The sequence below is a fragment of the Dermacentor albipictus genome, chromosome 1 (assembly GCF_038994185.2).
Source record: "Dermacentor albipictus isolate Rhodes 1998 colony chromosome 1, USDA_Dalb.pri_finalv2, whole genome shotgun sequence".
Classification (NCBI taxonomy): domain Eukaryota; kingdom Metazoa; phylum Arthropoda; class Arachnida; order Ixodida; family Ixodidae; genus Dermacentor; species Dermacentor albipictus.
The window spans coordinates 336,732,467-336,752,002 of record NC_091821.1 but is presented as its reverse complement, the minus strand read 5'-3'; the positions used below and the strand labels follow the sequence as shown (position 1 = coordinate 336,752,002).

The window sequence follows — 19,536 nt, the reverse complement described above, 5'->3', positions numbered from 1 at the left end:
GACAACTTGGGCCTCTAAGTCGGCGTAAGATTATATTATATTATATTATATTAGATAGATAGATAGATAGATAGATAGATAGATAGATAGATAGATAGATAGATAGATAGATAGATAGATAGATAGATAGATAGATAGATAGATAGATAGATAGATAGATAGATAGATAGATAGATAGATAGATAGATAGATAGATAGATAGATAGATAGATAGATAGATAGATAGATAGATAGATAGATAGATAGATAGATAGATAGATAGATAGATAGATAGATAGATAGATAGATAGATAGATAGATAGATAGATAGATAGATAGATAGATAGATAGATTCAATATGGTTCAAGTGGGCAAACAATACTTATCGCATTAAAACAACGCTGGCTACAGGATCACAGAACGATAACACGAGCTTCTCAAGAAATCAACACCATGTATGAAATACCTATATCCTGATAAGCGCCTAGTTCATTGGAGAACATGCGATGATAAGAGCACTGCAATTGCCCGTGTCAGCGATAGTTTAATTAGTATAGGTATACGTGTAAACCGCGTACCGGTGCGGTGCAGCGGAGCCCCTCTGTCCATGGCGCGCTGTTCGTAAGGCGCCAACACGGCGACCGCTCTGGTCGGCCGCGTCACCACGGTGGTGGTCGGCTGCTGCTCGGCCGTGTCCGTGGAGGACACGACCAGGGCACGCATGGACTCCGGCGCCGCATCGTCCCCTTCAGTGGCCGTGGACTTGGAGAGCGCGAACGACGTCCTCCGGCTGCCCGGCATCCGCAGTCGCAGGGACCGGCTCCGACCCGCTGCCCGGGCTGCGACGGTCAAGTACGGGTCAAAGACGAGACAGTCATTTGAGAGCGCGCTGAATATAGTCAAGTTTAGAAACAGGTTTCAGCAAGCAAATTGTGTATACGCTTAGCGTAAACCCAGAATGTGGCTCCATTTTCAGTTCTGCTTACAAGCCGAACTCTTTTGGAGCACAGTTTAGACAGAGTGCGCATGGCCCAGTACGCAGACAGGGTCCGGAATATTTGAGTACGCTACTTCTAGAACCGTCCGTTGAAACGTGGGAAATGTCTCAGGGGCATGGAACGAAATCTCAAATTGCACAGTCCATGCACTGTCACTTATTGAACTCATTGAACAAGTGCACGCTGAGTCGCTTGGTTCTTTATTATAAGTACAAGGAAAAGAAACAAGGAAGATGCGGCAAATATTAAAAAAGAACAAGAAGAAAGCTCAGCGCTCAGAAGTATTCGCATTAACACCGCCTTCACAACAACGTGCACAAGCAAAGATGAAACAGCGCAATCGTATAACGCCGCGAAGACAGAATAGGTTTGCCGGCAGACAGAACCCGGCAGCGCACTTCATTGAGATATGTAATAACAACCGCCATAGGCACCGACCGAGATCGAGGAGCTCCTGTGCTGTTGCGTTCCACCACGTCGGTGCCCAGACAGATCAGTTGCTGGACGCATGCACTTCAAGATGAGCGGTGAATTTCGCGATGCAAACTCGTAGCATGCGCTACTGTAAACTGTGCCCACCACTCGCCAGGCTGTGTGTTACGGCGCTGCAGTCGGCGCGCGAAATTTCAGCGCCGGTTGCCCATAGCAACGAAGCCGAGAAACCTGCTGTTGGTGCTCCTTGCGCACCATTATCAAGGTTATGCGCTGTCTCTTCGGGTTTGCAACAGGCAACGCAGTTGCTTTCAATAAGCTTAATTGAGGGCATTGCTTTATGATACGGGTGGGAGTGCATTCACGTGATATTTTGCATATTTCATGAGGTTTCTTTGCCAGTTGGAAAAAATTGCACGCAGTTAGTACGTCGCTGAAAGCATCGCAGTTAGATGTCACTTGGGGGTGCCTACAAATGTCTCATCGACACTTTGAACATTAGGACAGCACTTCTCGAGTTACATAACTGCGATTACCGAATTAAATCTCAGTAACAAAGGATTACTGGCGGGTAATCCACCGTACTGGAAACAATATGCACTAGTTTTCCTTCGACTTTTTCTTCTTCTGCTTGTGTTTTAAGTCTTGGTGCATGATAGTTGGGGAACACTGTAATTCACTCAGTAACCGAAATGAGGCCAGGCCGGGCTCACTCTAAATCAGAATCAACAGCAGTCATGCGCGACAGCGCTTATACTCGGACTCCCAGAAGAAGAAAAGAGAGAGAAGAGAGAGAGGGGGGGGCTGAAGTTTCACCGGAAAGGCAAAGCAGTATTAGTGATAGCCAACTATGCGGCAATTACACGAAGGAAGAATACACCACCGAGAGCACTCAGGGTGTGAAATTGAACTGCCTCCTACTGTGAGGTCTTGTATATACTCATATAACGCCGTCACTTCAGCGATCAATTCTTCGAGGTCACACGAAGTTTCTTCAAGTGCAAGAGATATACTATACGTTATACGACCCAAAGCAAAATCTGGGCTACGCGATCGTTTCGATTAAATCTTGGTCTCCTGATGATTTGTGGTATTGCGGCTTAATTTTGGCAACGTGGTGTGGCGTAACGGTCTCCTAATTTCAATGCGGGAGCTTTGTTGCATTGCAGCCACAGCTGGCAGGACTTGAACCGGCGCTCTTGTGTTCGACTGCTGAATTCGCAGTGAAAGTGGCAAAAGCTTGGCACGCGCGGCCTGATGGCGCGTACGATTCCACGTTTACATCGACTAGTCGTGCCACCTACCATGCCTGACCAGTTTCCGACCGATTCCAACGGAATACAACAACTTTCAACAGTCGACGTTGTCTTCATTCCGATGCGTCGCCAGACGAACCAGATTCTCTTGGCGCGCATGCGTTTCCCACTCAAAGCACGTTTTACACAACTTGGCCGAAAACACTCAGCGCGACAGGAATCCGATAAGGACTTGTGATACGCCAGAACGATGGATGCACCGACTGTTGCAGCCCATCCGATTGCTGGTAGGACTGCTCGTACGTCAGTTCTTATGCATACTCGCACTATGTGCCGAGCGTTTCACGCGCATCGAACAGTCGAGAGCAAATTCCACTATCTAGGGCAGCCTTGCCGAGAAGCTTTGTTAGGTCGCTTTGCCTATTGTCACGGCTATGGCCGGATAACCTTGGAAGTTTCGGAGACACGCGGGAAGCCCGCCCCTCTTGCCTGCGTCCTATATCTGTCGTCCGGGCACGCACGCAAATCGGCTGCCTGCGCCGCAACTTCACGGCACACGCTCATCGGCTTCGCCGACGCTCGTATGCACAAAAGAGTGTCACGCAAGCTGGGAGTCCGTATAGTGAAGGCTAATGGGCCACAGCGTTAAAGGGACTGCCGGGCCGGCAGTAGCCAGCACGTATAGCGAAGCTGCGGAGGTGGCTTTGATGTTCATCGTCAATCATCCCCCATCATACGGCAATTAAGTACGCTCGGCAGATAAAACGACTTTACCGCAGTTTATGAATTTACAAATTTCACTTTGAAGTATTATTAACGCCCGCATGTTCTAACCTTCTCTCTCTCTGCCTGACAACACGGCGTCTATCATTTCTTTTTATATCGCTCGTAGCGTTGTCGCTGTTCTTCATAAAACCCACATTGTCGATGCTTCACAGTCGACAGTATACTGCAAGTGGCAACTGCGGTTTCGAGGAGATGAACAGGCATCTGCTCCGTGACTGCTTTCGCTGAAGTTCACCTAGAAATGAGCTCTCGACTGCGCCACTAGAATGAGCCAACACCATTCGTCAGAAGAGATAACCCTATGTCGCTGATCCAGGCCTTGCTCAGCACAGTGGGCCTTATTCGAATTGCTGCACTTCTTGAGCACATGCAGACTTTGTGACGGACCTTGAGTTGTTACGTGCTGTATCATATTTAGTTCATTTCATCATGCTTGCTTCATTTTCGCTACCATTGATTCCATATGAAACTGCCTATACATTGTTGCGCCAGCACAGAGTTCACAGCCGATCTTTACAGTGGCTAACCTCCCTCTCTTCCCCCTTTTCAGATTCCTCCGTCTCCAATGTTGCGCGTCACAACACATTATATATAGGCCGAGTATATAGACCGAATAGATCGGTTTTATACTTCGTTTTTTAACCTGATAATAATAAAATGTTATATACAATAACTCCGACCTAACTTTGCACTCTGGAGTGCCCATAGTCACTCTCACAGTTTACACCATACGGACTGCTACCGGCATGAATAGTATTTGCTTATTTGCTTGGTAAAGAGTATCCGTCCACGCGTCCTTCCGGAATGTGCGGAACGCTCAGAGGTCAGGCTATGTACAGACCAGAGGCATTGTCGAGTCTTGTGCTGGACCCATGCTGCACGGGGACCAGGCTCCGACAGAGCAGATAGCGCGTCCAGCACTTCACCAAGAAAGGCGTGACGTGGTATAGTCCAAATCTCACCCACACCCAAAATACATTAACAAAATCACAGGGGCAGGGAAAGCGACAAATGCAGGCTCTGTTCAGAAACAGGAACACTCACACACATAATGTGGGAATGCACCTCGCTCCCGTTCTCTCATCCCCCCGTCAGCAGCGAGACTGACTGGACAGCCTGGCCCATTTCCGGGGACGTCGAGCGACAACTTGAACTGGTGGACTGGGCGGAAAAGGCCAAGCAGGCCCAGGGCCTTACTTGAGCCCTAACCCTCAGCCACGTCCCTCTTTACCCTTCCCCCTTTCAATAAAGTTTATCACCACCACCACCACCACCATCACTGGACGGTGAAGCAATCGACATGTTTCTCTTTGGCTTCCGCTTCAACAATGGCTCCGCGCACATCATTCCTCACTGATGCGGAACAGAGCCTAAGGTGCTAAAATAATTGTGAACATTTTTAACAATATTCCATACGCTGTAAATATCAAATGCTGATCGAGATTAATCCGCCAGCAATGGTTTCCTTGCATAAAGATATCTTACACGCTCCGCATCTTTTCTCTTTCTTTCTTTCTTTTTTTTTCCATATGGTGTACGACCGCAGTGCGTTGCGGCAGGTCATTCTTTATGTATAGTTTGTTCGTGCGTTACCCTTCCCTGCTTATTTTCTTTCTTATCGTGCCCTTGCCGTAAAACGTACCGACCAGTCCGCAAAAAAATTATGTAGCATTTATTCCCGCCTGGCATACGTAAAAAACTCAGTGCCCTTCCACTCTGTCAAGAAGGATGACCAGCGAAGCTGTGTATGTGCGCCCCTTAATGGCGAACTGCACCTCCGCCGCGGGCCGGCCAGGCATTGCACTAACTTCGGCCTCGGCTCACGTATGGGGCCGATGCCGAACGCCTGCTTCGCCTCCGTCGCGGGTCGGCCCGGCATTGCACTACCTTCGGGATCGGCCCACGTATGGAGAGTGCGTAACGCCTTCTTCGCCTCCGCCGCGGGTCGGCCCGGCATGGCACTGTCTTCGGGATAGGCCCACGTATGGGGAGTGCTTCACACCTGCTTCACCTCCATTGCGGGTCGGCCCGGCATTACACAACCTCCGGGATCGGCCCACGTGTGGGGAGTGCTTAACGCCCGCTTCGCCTCCGCCGCGGGTCGGCCCGGCATGGCACTGTCTTCGGGATAGGCCCACGTATGGGGAGTGCTTCACACCTGCTTCACCTCCACCGCGGGTCGGCCCGGCATTACACAACCTCCGGGATCGGCCCACGTGTGGGGAGTGCTTAACGCCCGGTTCGCCTCCGCCGCGGGTCGGCCCGGCATTGCAATATCTCCGGGATCGGCCCACGTGTGGGGAGTTTTTTGCTTATTACGCCGACACGAAAATTTCCTTGGACGGTAAAGGTGTACAGCTTCGCTGTAAAACCTGGTAACCGCAGTCTGCCGAGAAGCCGACTTTGGCAACTGTCGCATCACGCAAACAGTCCTAGGAGTCTGGCTCTGTGTTGAGACGAGCCAGACTGCTGACGCATGAACACAAACGCTGCCATAGTGAGCCACTGACCGCAGGTCCTGACCAGCGCCTGCGGCAGTGGCGCCAGGTCCCCTCCAGCTGCCGCCACTGCTAGGCTCCCGGCGGCCTCCTCGTCGGCCTTGTAAGGCGCGTCGGTGACATCCTCGAAGTTGACGATGAACATGCAGATGTCGCCGTCCTCGTTCCTGATGGGCGCCACCACCTGGCTGCACAGGAACTTGGACCCTGCACCGTAACACAGAGAGAAAGAGAGAGCTAAGCTGAATTCAAAGCACATGGGAGATGTTTTACCACAAGCCCTCGTTTTGAAATGGATGAAATGATTAGATAGATAGATAGATAGATAGATAGATAGATAGATAGATAGATAGATAGATAGATAGATAGATAGACAGACAGACAGACAGACAGACAGACAGACAGACAGACAGACAGACAGACAGACAGACAGACAGACAGACAGACAGACAGACAGACAGACAGACAGACAGACAGACAGACAGACAGACAGACAGACAGACAGACAGACAGACAGACAGACAGACAGACAGACAGACAGACAGACAGACAGACAGACAGACAGACAGACAGACAGACAGACAGACAGACAGACAGACAGACAGACAGACAGACAGACAGACAGACAGACAGACAGACAGACAGACAGACAGACAGACAGACAGACAGACAGACAGACAGACAGACAGACAGACAGACAGACAGACAGACAGACAGACAGACAGACAGACAGACAGACAGACAGACAGACAGACAGACAGACAGACAGACAGACAGACAGACAGACAGACAGACAGACAGACAGACAGACAGACAGACAGACAGACAGACAGACAGACAGACAGACAGACAGACAGACAGACAGACAGACAGACAGACAGACAGACAGACAGACAGACAGACAGACAGACAGACAGACAGACAGACAGACAGACAGACAGACAGACAGACAGACAGACAGACAGACAGACAGACAGACAGACAGACAGACAGACAGACAGACAGACAGACAGACAGACAGACAGACAGACAGACAGACAGACAGACAGACAGACAGACAGACAGACAGACAGACAGACAGACAGACAGACAGACAGACAGACAGACAGACAGACAGACAGACAGACAGACAGACAGACAGACAGACAGACAGACAGACAGACAGACAGACAGACAGACAGACAGACAGACAGACAGACAGACAGACAGACAGACAGACAGACAGACAGACAGACAGATAGATAGATAGATAGATAGATAGATAGATAGATAGATAGATAGATAGATAGATAGATAGATAGATAGATAGATAGATAGATAGATAGATAGATAGATAGATAGATAGATAGATAGATAGATAGATAGATAGAAAAGAGCGGAAGGAAAGACGCCGCAAATGCTTGCCCGTGCACGCACAGCGCCATGAAGTCAAAGGCGCTCGTAGGGCTCCGTCGTTTGCAGAAAGCAAGAAATTGTTTCAGCTTCCTTGTTGGCCAGGGTTAGGCAGGGACAGCACTCTAGTAAGGTCTACTTTAACGGGAGGAAACGGTCGTCTTTGTAATTGGATTATCTTTGTAAATCAAGGTCGAAAGATGAAGTTTCTCGCTTAACTATGATACACAATACGTGCGCTCAAGCCACAGATATTGAAAAAAGAACAGCTACAATATATCATCGAGCGCTATTTTTCTTAATAAGGCAAAAGCGATTTCGTTCCGCGCAGTGATAAAGCGAAACTTCCTGCACGCGGACCTGAGGAAGCGTCACGCGGAGGAAAACGACCATAAACACTGACCACCATGCCGAACAAATTAAGGCGAACAATTTCGTCTGCTTTTGGCACCCGAAATGTTGATATTCTATTCACTGACAGAAACACTGACTAGACGAAGTTGTCATTAAAAGATGCTCCCTGTGCATTCGTGAATGAGAAATTACCGCTGTGAATTTGCGTCGCCTAACTGCACACGAAATCTTTTTTTTTTTTTTGAAACCTTGTTGGATTCCGCTTGCCTGCACAACCGCCTTCGCCATTTTTTAATCTTCCTGCGTGTTTCCCTGTGTATCAGGTTCTGTAACGCATTGGCTTGGAATACAGTTGGCTAAGTTCCCCACTGGAAACATCTCATAGACGTGGAATGGTGATCAGACAACACAAATGCTCTCTGGAAACCTAATGTTCTATTCTACATGGTACGACATATCAATGGGATAGAAGAAACCGTGTCAGTGGAGAATCGGTGCACGAGTTGTCCAAGACAGCAGGAATTTCGGCTTCTCTTCTTCGTTTGATGCTATGGTTAATGACTTTTCACATTAGGCACGTATCTGCGCACAAAGCAATATTACCGAGCTGTGCCCCAGGGACCATGACTTGAACGGTCTACGAATTGCAAAAGATATGTTGCATATCGTGTCAGGGCACAAGATATAGGTAATCGGCGCTATCCTAAATTGTGAGTTGTGTGACCGTTTCGGTGCATCAGCACGAACGCAACCGCCTCATTTCTTATTCACTCGTGTATGCCACGGTACGGGTAGTAAAGTGCGCTGAGCAATATGTGATTTTTAGGAACCTCGCATGTACAATACATTCCCTTTCCGAATGAAATCAACGCTCAGGCATGTACATCTGCGACGCAGATGGTCGCCGCTTAAACATTTACGTGAACAGCGTTCGAGTCGGGAAAACAAAATATGTCGCGTCTTGGAAGACCCAACAGTTGCAGGGCCACGGTGATATAAAACAACCAACTCTACAACGGCCGTTTGGCCGTTACGAACGATGTTTACTATGGAATAAAGTGTCTTGAAGTGCAAGCTGCATGCACAGCTCACTTTGCGGTGACGGCAGCAGCTGCTATTCGCCTGAAAATCGTTGTATACACGGTCGTCTACATTTTAAAATGTATTAACGAGCGCTCGCGTGCAGCCCACGTTTCCACGCATAGTGTTTCGGTTCAAGCATGAACTCGCACAAAATAACACCTACGCTCGCACCTACGGACCGCTTTCAGAGCAAGGTTTCTGTGTAACGCTCAACAACTAGCGAGACAACTTGCTCCGATATCTCTTTAGTCGCAGGGGAAACGTATAACTTCGCCCTGGCGGCACGAATGCGAGGAAGCAGGCCATTAGCGAGTGACTCGCCTATACGACGACAGACCTAGCATAGCACAGCGTCACAGGCCGAGTAAGCATTTACGTGCCCTTCGTGTGAACGGCAAGATGCCGGATGCAGTCAGCGGTTCTTTCCAACGAGGTCATAAAAAAGAAAGAAAAGCTGGGGCGAAGCGAATATTTCGTTCGCGCGTACGACCAGACTTCCCGCTAACAGGGGAGAGCGGCAAAGCACTGAGCGAAGCTATGCTGCTCGCTAAGAAACTGTACTGTTGCTGATAACACACGAGTTTCACATTTGGTAAAAGGGAGAAAAAAAAATGTGAACAGCAAGAATAGCCTGGTAGTGAAAGAAAGACACGAGAGAAAATGCAAGCGGCAGCCAATTCTCTACACGCACCGGAAAGGAGCGACGCAACGCGCCGTTTGACCCACCGTCCCCGCGAACCACTTTTCCGATGGTCCCGCAGTGAAGACCGCGTACGGTGGGCCGTGCACATAGGCACGAAACGCGGAATAACGAGCGGAGACGCTGAAGAGAACGTTTGCGTGATGTAGTTCGAGATCCAGCCGCGCGCTTGCTGCTCTATGCATGCTCCTTGGAAGGTCACTGCTACCCTTGGAACACCAATGCTCCGTCGTATATAAGTAGAGTTTCCTTCTTTCTTTCCTTTTTCTTTTTTTTCTGTACTTCTCGGTGCAACATCTGGTGCACGGTGTGTCGCTCGCGATCACTTATCTTGCTATGAGGTCCATTTAGATGCGATGCGAGGAGAAATGTTACTAGAGCGGCGCCTGAGGCAATGGAGCAAGAAATAAATGCAATAGTATTTGCCTCTGGGCCACCGCAGATGCACAAGACGTCGTTGGTGATTCTGCCCACTTATGGGTTGTACACCAATCGATGTACGAGCTAAGAATATTTTTTTAAACGCAGAGAAGTGCGAAACAGAGAGAGAGAGAGAGGAGAGGGGGCATCGATGGACAAAAAATAATTAAATATAGAAAAGGTGATGTAGAATGATTCAAAACAACAGAAAGAAAACAAACGTAAAGGAGGAAAGGAGAATGCGGCTGGTGTTGGATGGGGGGCAGGCTCATCTGTCCCTGCAACGTATGCCGGTGATTGCTTCACCCTAGCGCCTCCTTTCAGGCAACCTCAAAACAGAAAAGTGATGCTTACGTCGTTCGGTTCCACATCACTACAGGAAGTGTGGCGCGAGACGGGTGAGCAAGGTGACGCGCACAGCGAGGCGGAACCGGGCACACGCGCGCACCCTGTGAGCCATCCCGCGCACGACACCCCGTCGGCCCACCTGCATCCCGACGCAACGCGCTGAAAGTGCTCTGCCACACGCCACCAATCACGGACCAAGTCGACGGCATTTGAGAACTTCGGGAGGAGTCGGTACACCTGCTTCCTGAATGTCCTCGCGGAAACGTGTGCACCATGTCGTTCGCACCAGCATGTGGAACGCCCAGACGCTGGAGTGCTTCAACGAAATGTTTGCGCTCCAGAGCTACATCCTGGACAACTCGAGAAAAAGTGTGTTACGTAACCGTGAGGCTTAAGAGTCACTAACTCCAACATGGCTGAACAAACATATCGTATACAATGCTGCGCAAATATTGATCGTCTTTGTTTAGTAACCTAATTGGAAATGTAAGGGCAAGGAAAAAATTTATTTTCTTTCATTCTTTTTCCGGCAGAGAAAGTAAAAAAAAATTAAAATTAGCACACACAGTTATACTCGCCAGTATCTGTTGTGCAGCATACAGTTTTAGAAACGACGAAGACGTCAGCAAGAAAACGGAAGCACTCTTTCGATTTCTGAGGAATAAAAAGGTCCTTCCGGCACAATCGAATGTCGACTCGGCGGTTCCAACACCCTGCGAATTGGCCAAATTACTGGAAGATAATGCTAAAGGGCTAGAATGTCGCTTTCAGCCTATTTTGCCCAATCTTGCCACGCCGCCTACACATGGTGAATACTTCGAAGAAGTTACGGTTTCGGAGCTGAAAAAATGCACTAAGCCAGCTGCCTATATTCAGCGCCAGGCGCCGATAACATTACTACAGGCAATAATAAAAACATTGTTTAAGATATGGTCACATGCATTACTTACCATGGTAAACAACTCTAATAAAAATGCGTGGATTCCTCCGGAATGGAGACTCGCAAAAGTAATCACAGTTTTAAAAAACCAAGGTGCCGTTTACGTAACAGATAATATTAGGCCAATATCTATAACATCTAACCTGGTAAAATATTACACGATCATATATGCAATTGGCTAATAGAGAACATGATTTGGAGTCCATGTCAAATTGGCTTTAGATGTGGGTGCTCGATTTGTTGTGCCCATGTCGACCTAGAAAGTCGTATTCAACTATCTAGATGTCAGAAAAAATAGACAGCCTTAGTCACTTTGGATATCACTAAGGAGTACGACAGCGTAGAACATGGAAGCCTAATAAACGCGCTTTAGAATGCTGGTCTGCCGAAGTATTTGTTGCATTACCAAAGTATGTTGTCGCGTGGATTTATGAATTATTAAGCGGCAGGGAATTTTACTGATGTCTACACGGATTGTCTTCATTAACGTATCAACAGTGGAGAGGTGTACCACAAGGATCAGTCCTATCGTCATTGCTGTTTAGTGTTTTACTGAGTACTGTGCCTTTACAACAGGATGTGCATGTGTACTTACACGCCGACGACACAGTATTTTTGCTGCATCGGTAGACTTGCATGCTTTGTACCAAACTCTGCAGTCCTATATGAACCGCCTAGAAAAGCGGCTTGATGGCATTAACCTCTCTCTTAATATCAGAAGAAGCGCCGTCCTAGTTTTCTCTCAAAGCGTTCCTGTGCAAATCGGGGTTGTTTATCGACAAGACAGTATCCCACAGGTAAATTCAATTAAATATTTATATGTAATGCACACCGAAAAGCTTAATTTCAATCTGCATATAGAGCCTATTACGTGAAAGGGATCACGCGCAGTAGTAATGCTGCGTGTGTATGTTCGCCCGATAATAGAGTTCGGCTGCGTTTTTTTTACAGGACGCCCTCTGGGTATTGGTCCAGGACGGGCACTTGCGACTAGGCGAAGTACGTGAAACCATGAACTTGGTGGCAAGGCCTTTGCACTAATCAGCTGCTAAGACCTACAGCTTCTGTACTGCTGCAGCTACGATTCGCCATCTTACAGAGGTGAAACAGAAAACTGCTTTTTGTTTAGAAATGTCCATAACAAGCTTCGCAACATGCTCACCTGTAAACATGTTCGAGAAGTCGTCTACGTGCAATTAAATAAATTTGAATGTGGGAACAGCCGCGATCGATTCCAATGCAAGTGTGGCCAGCGAGAGTGACTCAGACACAGAGGCACAATTGGTTGTGCAACGCACGCGTAATGCGGAGGTTGTGGGTGCGGCTCCCACCGACGACACGTTATCTTTTCGTCCACTTTCATTTCCCTTTGTTTATTACTTTCTACATTTCATTTTCAACTACAGCTAATTTCCACAACGCGTTCCTTGACGTCATTGTCTGTTGGATTCATATGGCCATAACTAACAAAATCGAGCCCCTCTGTTTCCCTCCTTCTCTCGTTCAGACAATGAGTGACCTTTACCTCAGTTCTCAGATTAGCAACCGCTCATAGAAGCGAACAAGGTGTTAATTTCATTGTCTTCGCGTTCACTGCGTAATTATAGCATGTATTTAAGGATAATTATTTTTACTGGTGTTTCAGTCTTTCTCAAAATTTACAAAACTTCCTTTAAAGAAAGGAAAAAAGACGTTTTTTTTTCTTGCCGCTTCAAATTTCCGCAAATGTTGCATCCCTAGCTACCCCACAATCGAGAACGATAGAAACTGCAGGCGCTTTAACACTTAAATACGTACCCAAGGCAAACTCACCGCATCAGCGGTGCATCAAAATGTGACTTTTTCAAAGCAGCCAACCTCAAACACGCCCTCTGACACTGATGAGCGTCCAAAGCGCACTTGCCCTGAAGTCAACGATGCAGGGGAAAGCGAAGCCTCTCGGAGAGGCGCTTACGCGCCGTCTACCGCACTCTTTGGTCAGCGAGTGAGTGATTCCTCGCTTGAAAGAGCCGAACGAAAGACGAAAAAGAAAAAGGAGCAGGCGGCAGGTAATTTGAATGCCAAATTTCTCCGACATTTTCTGGCTGCACGCGCGGCATATATACTCGGCACGAAGAAGCGAGACACACTCTCTCTGTCTCTTTCTCGCTCTCTTTTCTCATTCTTTCTCTTTTTTTTTGTGCGCAAGCCACGAGCGAGTGGAGCCACCTGTGCCCGCGCGGACGCGGTGCCAAGAGATCAAGTCTCGTGATGAGGATGGGTGCGCTCACCGCAAGCATTTCTCTTCATGTTGTTCGCGGCAATCTCTCGCATACGCGGCTCTGAGGGTGGACTGGAAATAGCGGGAGGGCCGCACGCGGTGGACGATAGGCATCGCAACCCACCCTCTGCCGCTCGGAAAGGCAAACGGACCGATCCACTGCTGCACAGAGCCAAGAGGAAAAGAAAAAGCAGGCGAAATGGAGGCTGGGGGGGGGGGGGTGCTTGAATAGAGAGGGAGGCGTCGGCACTAATAGCGGTCGGAGTGGTTGTCCGCCCCACCACATGCCACGGTAGCCTAACAGCTGATTCGTTTAGATTGAGATTAAGCAAGATGGTCACTCTCGTTTTCTTTTTTTCTTTTTTTCGTTATACAGTTAAGTTCGAATGCATACGCCCCACGTGAAACGCCTAAGCAGCCCTCCGTTACCTTTGAACGATAAGCCGTGCCGTTAAGCGCTGATTGTAGGCACGGTAACCACGTGAATCTCACTTTGTGCCCTCCTCTTTTGCGCTGTTAACAGAGCAATATTTTTTATTTTTATTATTGCGATGCAAATAATCATAGGACTAGCCGGCGTCTTACGCTTAAAAATTAAATATTGGGTCTTGTGCGCCAGCACCATGATCTGATTATGAATCACGTCGCAGTTCCCCACAATCATAACTCTGGCCACTTAATTTTTTTTACGCGCATATAAATCAAAGTACTGGAGCAATTTTTTGCATTTTTCTAGCATCAAAAGGCAACTGCCATGGCAGGAATCGAACCAGCGACCTCCGTTCCAGCAGCGTCACGCCATAGCTTCTGAGCTACCGGGGTTGGCCACGTCTTCTGCTTTCTTGTTTATTTATTTATGGCTAAAAATGCCTTTCTCCCACGTATACTACCAAAGCATTAGCAAAACTTGCGTCACAGATAGCACTACGATTAAATCAGACAGAACGGTGCGAAAAAGCGAAAGTTTAACCTTCGGCTATCCCACAAGGCGGAGGGTTGAGCCCGACTTTTCTCAATCTCGTTCTGGTGGGGCTCGCCAAAACGCTACCGCTAATGTCTCGCTCTTCGCTGACGATATTTTCCTCTGGGCGTCCGGCGTGACAAGGTCACAAGTGTACGCCAGAATACAGAAAGCGGCAACGTAGACAGCGGTGTACCTTCGCCGACAAGTTCTGACGATGCCTTGAGAAAAATGAGCACTAGTGGCATCTACCCGAAAACCGATGTCTTTCTACCCAGTGTGTATGGAGGGCCAGTCCATCGCCTACAAGAAAACTCATAGATTTTTAGCCGTTATGGTGGATCTTGACCTCACCTGGATTCACCATGTCTCCTACATGAAAAAGAAAACTCTTTATATTGAAAATGTTTGAATTCATAGCTGTAAAATTGGGAGAACCATCTGTGGGCTCCATGTTAACGCGATACACGGCACTTTTTGTCGGATTTCTGCGATCAGTCTACCTGTCTTGTTCAACACAGGTACGATTCATCCCCTTGCACATCAGAACGTGCAAGCCCAAGCCCTCCGGACATGTTCGACGGCGAGATGTTCTTCGACAGCTGCAATGATTTTCATCGCACATGAGCATCCGATCACCACTCGCATCGTCGTTGAGACGCTAAGAGCGCACGTTCGACACCTTTCACGGCTACCATACCAACGTTTAGCCGGTTTGCCAGCGCGAAGACCACAGGCTGCATTCCGTGGTACTGTGACGAGACACCATGACTCGATACCATCTGGCTTCAAGCCTGCGAAACATCCAGCATCGGCACTCTGGTGTCTCTGGCAACTTCACGTGTGCCTCTCAGTTCCTGGGATTGCTAAGAAGGCAGATTTGTCACCGTTAGCCCTGAAGCAGTTGTCTTTGCGTCTCCTAAACAAGCCTTACTGTGACGGCGTAGATATTTACACGGATGGATCCACCAATTCTAACAGCTCTAGCGGAGCAGTAGTTGTTCCATCGGAAGCCGTCTTTTTGCAGTTTAAATATTCGCACAATGCAACGTCGACAACAGCAGAACTTGCGGCTCTTCAAGGTGCACTCAAGTACGTGCTCCAGCAGCCACCAAATCGTTGGGCTATTTTTAGCCATTCTAAAACAGCCCTACAAACTCTTCAGTTTTCCCTATGTCATGGGCTACACGAGCAGCTAGTGTACGAAATAAGGCACGCTCATCATCGCGCGCTCGAGAAAGGTCACGACATTGTATTTTAATTGTCGCCGAGCCATTGCACAATTGTCGGCAACGACAGCGCAGATGAAGCTGCGCGTTCGGCTCATCAAAAACATCAGCGGGATCCTATACCACTTTCAATAACTGATGCTGCGCGGTAACTTTAAACACTTGCTCGTCACATCACAACTCTTCGATGGAATTCGCCGGGTTTCACCAACTCTCGCTTGCACTCACTCGACCCTAAATTGCGACTTCGCCTTCTGCTGGACTATCCCGCCGCGAAACCACTTCGCTGCGCCGCATGTGGTCGGGCGTCGCATTTAAAAATGCCTAGTCATTCCTCATAGGAAGGGCCAACGGTGTTGCGTGCAATTTATACGGGTGCGATGAGACTCTAAAACATCTTCTGTGTTCGTATCCAGCCTTTGACGCTCAATAACGTACTCTACAAGCTAAACTCAGCCTGTTAGATATATAAAGTGCTCTCGGAGGAAAAGACCCTGGGACCACAACCTATGGATTGTTGCATGCAAAAGGCCGCAAAAGCTCTTCTGCACTTACTGGAGGCTAATGGACTGTACAAAAGCTTGTAGAAGCTGAGATTATTTTGCGAATGACTGACTCTTTATTATTTTATTCTCTTCCTTTCTTATCTTTCCTTCCCTGTCCTACTCCCCAAGTGTAAGGTAGCCAACAGGGCACGTGCTTCGTTAACCCCCCTACCCTTCCCTCTTCGTTTCTCTCTCTCTCTCTCTCTCTCTCGAATCGAATCGAATCAAATCGAATCGAATACGAATAGTCTTCGAATGTGGTCTACGAATGTCAAATAAGAACTTTCGTTTTTTTCTAGTTCCGGTAGCGGAAAAACAAACGTGCAGAATTGGGACAAAATCTGACCTAATTCCTCAAAGAAAGAGAAACAGGGAGACATGAAAGAAAGTACAAAATCGGGAAGTTTGTTCAGAGCAGAAAACTCAACTTGCTCCCCTACCAACTGAGGTACCAAAAAAGCCCAGACATGCAATTCCTTTTCAAGTCAGTTCTGATTACGAACAGGTACGTTACGAACCTGAAAAACGAAGTTTCTTCAAATACTCATCGCCGAGTTGCGCAAAGCAGCATCTTCGTGTTTGTGGACAAAGTGATCGTCTCCTACCTAATATATTCTGGTAGTGACGAGGTTTGTTGGCCTAAACACATAAATGAAGATGTGACATCATGTGGCTAGTTGTTATTAGAGCACTGCATTCGTGATTGGGATGTCACGTTTCTTCGTTTCGGATGTATGAACCTTCCGAGTACTTCTTGTCGTCTGCAGCAATTAACCAGCCTAGCGTAATTTTCTGTCAACTTTCTCTAAGGAAGAATAATGACACGTGTACTTATCTTTATCGTTAACCACGTTTCGCCGCTTAACAACTGCAATCGCACAGCGAGGGACGCCTCTGCATGTATCCGACGTTTCTGGAAAGTTATCGACGCTTCTATCCGCGTGTCTGTTGTCGCCGAACCTTGTGTTATCAGATTTCATCGCGTGACACGAATGGTGTAGAACTTTGTGGAAAACAAGCGGGTCCCATCAGTTAATCTGGAACATTCGACGACTGATCTATAAAAGCCGACGCGCTTGACCCGCTGATCAGATTTTCGACGATCGCCGACTGTGTTCGCCGCTTTCGGTCTGCTATAAGTGTAGCCTGTTTTGTGGGCACAGGTTCGCCCAATAAAAGCTAGTTTTGTATTCCACCGTACTGCTTCTTTCTTCGCCGTCACTACCACGTGACATCTGGTGGAGGTGCTTTACGTCCATGTACCGGACGCCCCCGACAAGCCGTAATACAAGCCCGGACCGCAAAGACAACACCAGCGCCGTACCGGAACATCGAGCAAGCCGCCGTCTTCAACAGCTGCCCCCGGAGCACGGACTTCTACCTGAGAAGACCAAGAAGATTGTGGACAAGGCAACCCCAATGGCAGCCCCAGCATCCCCCATCGTGCTGCAGCAGCCCAGGGAACCTCCGACGTTCCGCGGATCAACATTCGAGGACCCGGAAACCTGGCTCGAAACGTATGAGAGGGTCGCTAAGTTTAACAGTTGGGACAGCGACGACAAGCTGCGGCATGTCTATTTCGCATTGGAAGACGCCGCCAGGACGTGGTTCGAGAATCGGGAAACCACCTTAACGACGTGGGACCTTTTCCGAAGCGGCTTCTTGCACACGTTTACAAGCGTCGTGCGAAAAGAGCGAGCCCAAGCTCTACTTGAAACCAGAGTGCAGCTCCCAAACGAGACGATCGCAATCTTCACGGAGGAGATGGCCCGTCTTTTCCGGCACGCCGACCCGGAAATGTCGGAGGAGAAAAAAGTTCGCTTCCTGATGCGCGGCGTCAAGCAAGACCTTTTCGCCGGACTTATTCGTAACCCACCGAAGACTGTGGCTGAGTTTTCTGCAGAGGCATCGACGATCGAGAAAACTCTGGAGATGCGCACCCGACAATATAACCGCCAGGGGCACACGCCGCAGTACGCCATCCAAGGACTAGGTTCGGACGACCTTCAAGAGACCATCAGGGCCATTGTGCGCGAAGAACTGCGCAAGGTCCTGCCTTCGTCGCAGCCTCAAGTGGCCTCTATCGCCGACATCGTGAAGGAAGAGGTGCACCGATCCCTTGGAGTTCCTGAGGTGCAACCAGAACCACCGCAGCCGGAAGCAATGACCTACGCCGCCGCCGTCGCCCGCCGTCAAGGCCCCCCTGCGCGACCGCGCCAAGGTCCTGCAACACCGCAATTCCGTCGTCCACCGCCGCCGCCGCCAGCACGCCCACCCATCGCCCAGCGCACCTATACGAGGAAGACGGACATTTGGCGAGCCCCCGACCACCGCCCGCTCTGCTATCACTGCGGAGAAGCCGGCCATGTGTACCGCCGATGCCCATACCGCGACATGGGACTGAGAGGGTTCGCCGTCAACGCGCCGCGTCCACAGCTTGGGGAGCGCCCACGTGATATTGCCGATTACCTAGCCGCCACTCAGTGGAACTCTCGACGACCGTCCCGTTCGCCGTCACCAGGCCGCTACCTGTCGCCGCAGCGCCGTCCATACACTGGCCCAGCACGGGGCCGCTCTGCGAGCCCATACCCGGAAAACTAAAAGCAGCAACCGATGGAGGTGCGGTTGCTGTTCGTCGAACTGACGAAGATCCTCCGCCGCCGACGAAGAAGACGAAGAGACCATCTCGACGACATAACGACACGCCGCCGTCCCGACGAAGTCTGGAAGCCAAAACTACACTGACGAAAGACGACTTGACGACGCGACGTTCCAACCTCAGTTCAACACGACGCAGCCGTGATCCAACGCCAAGACCTAACTGCAATGCCAGACAAAGAACAACCGACCTCGACGTGCTTCTCGACGGCCACGCAGTCACTGCCTTAGTCGACACAGGGGCCGATTACTCCGTAATGAGTGGACACATCGCCGCCCAGTTGAAGAAAGTTAAGACCGCATGGGAAGGCCCTCAGATTCGCACCGCTGGAGGACACCTCATCACGCCGACTGGGATCTGCACGGCAAGAATAACCATTCATGACCGGACTTACTCTGCCACCTTCGTTATCCTCCAACAGTGTTCACGAGACGTCATTCTCGGTATGGACTTCCTGGACCAACACGGCGCAATCATCAACCTGAAGTCGAAGTCAGTAACGCTGTCGGAAGATAAAGCAATGCCGCCGGAGAGCCCTCGTAGTCACCACGCCTTGAGTGTGCTCGAAGATCAAGTGAGCGTCCCGCCTCGCTGCAGCATCGTCATTTCGGTCAGCACCGAAACACCCGCTGACGTAGAAGGCGTCATTGAAGGCGACCAACGTCTACTGCTAGACCATGAAATTTGCGTCGCAAG

The 19,536-nt window shown here is 49.2% G+C and overlaps 1 protein-coding gene and 1 long non-coding RNA gene across 8 annotated transcripts in view; one reads left to right on the top strand and one right to left on the bottom strand.

Annotated features, from left to right (window-relative positions):
• The window catches only part of sei (seizure), a 325,563-nt gene that overhangs the window by 132,402 nt on the left and 173,625 nt on the right, over nt 1-19,536 (bottom strand). For all 7 annotated transcript variants that reach the window (XM_070531711.1, XM_070531710.1, XM_070531712.1 and 4 more), the window contains exons 3-4: nt 5,962-6,156; nt 558-818 (exon numbers count right to left, since the gene is read on the bottom strand). In XM_070531711.1, coding sequence (XP_070387812.1) covers nt 558-818; nt 5,962-6,156 — 456 coding nt within the window. The remainder of the gene's footprint in view (nt 1-557; nt 819-5,961; nt 6,157-19,536) is intronic.
• LOC139054565 (uncharacterized) lies at nt 737-12,346 on the top strand. Its single transcript, XR_011511327.1, has 3 exons — nt 737-831; nt 10,278-10,477; nt 12,138-12,346. It is a non-coding gene; the product is annotated as an uncharacterized lncRNA (long non-coding RNA).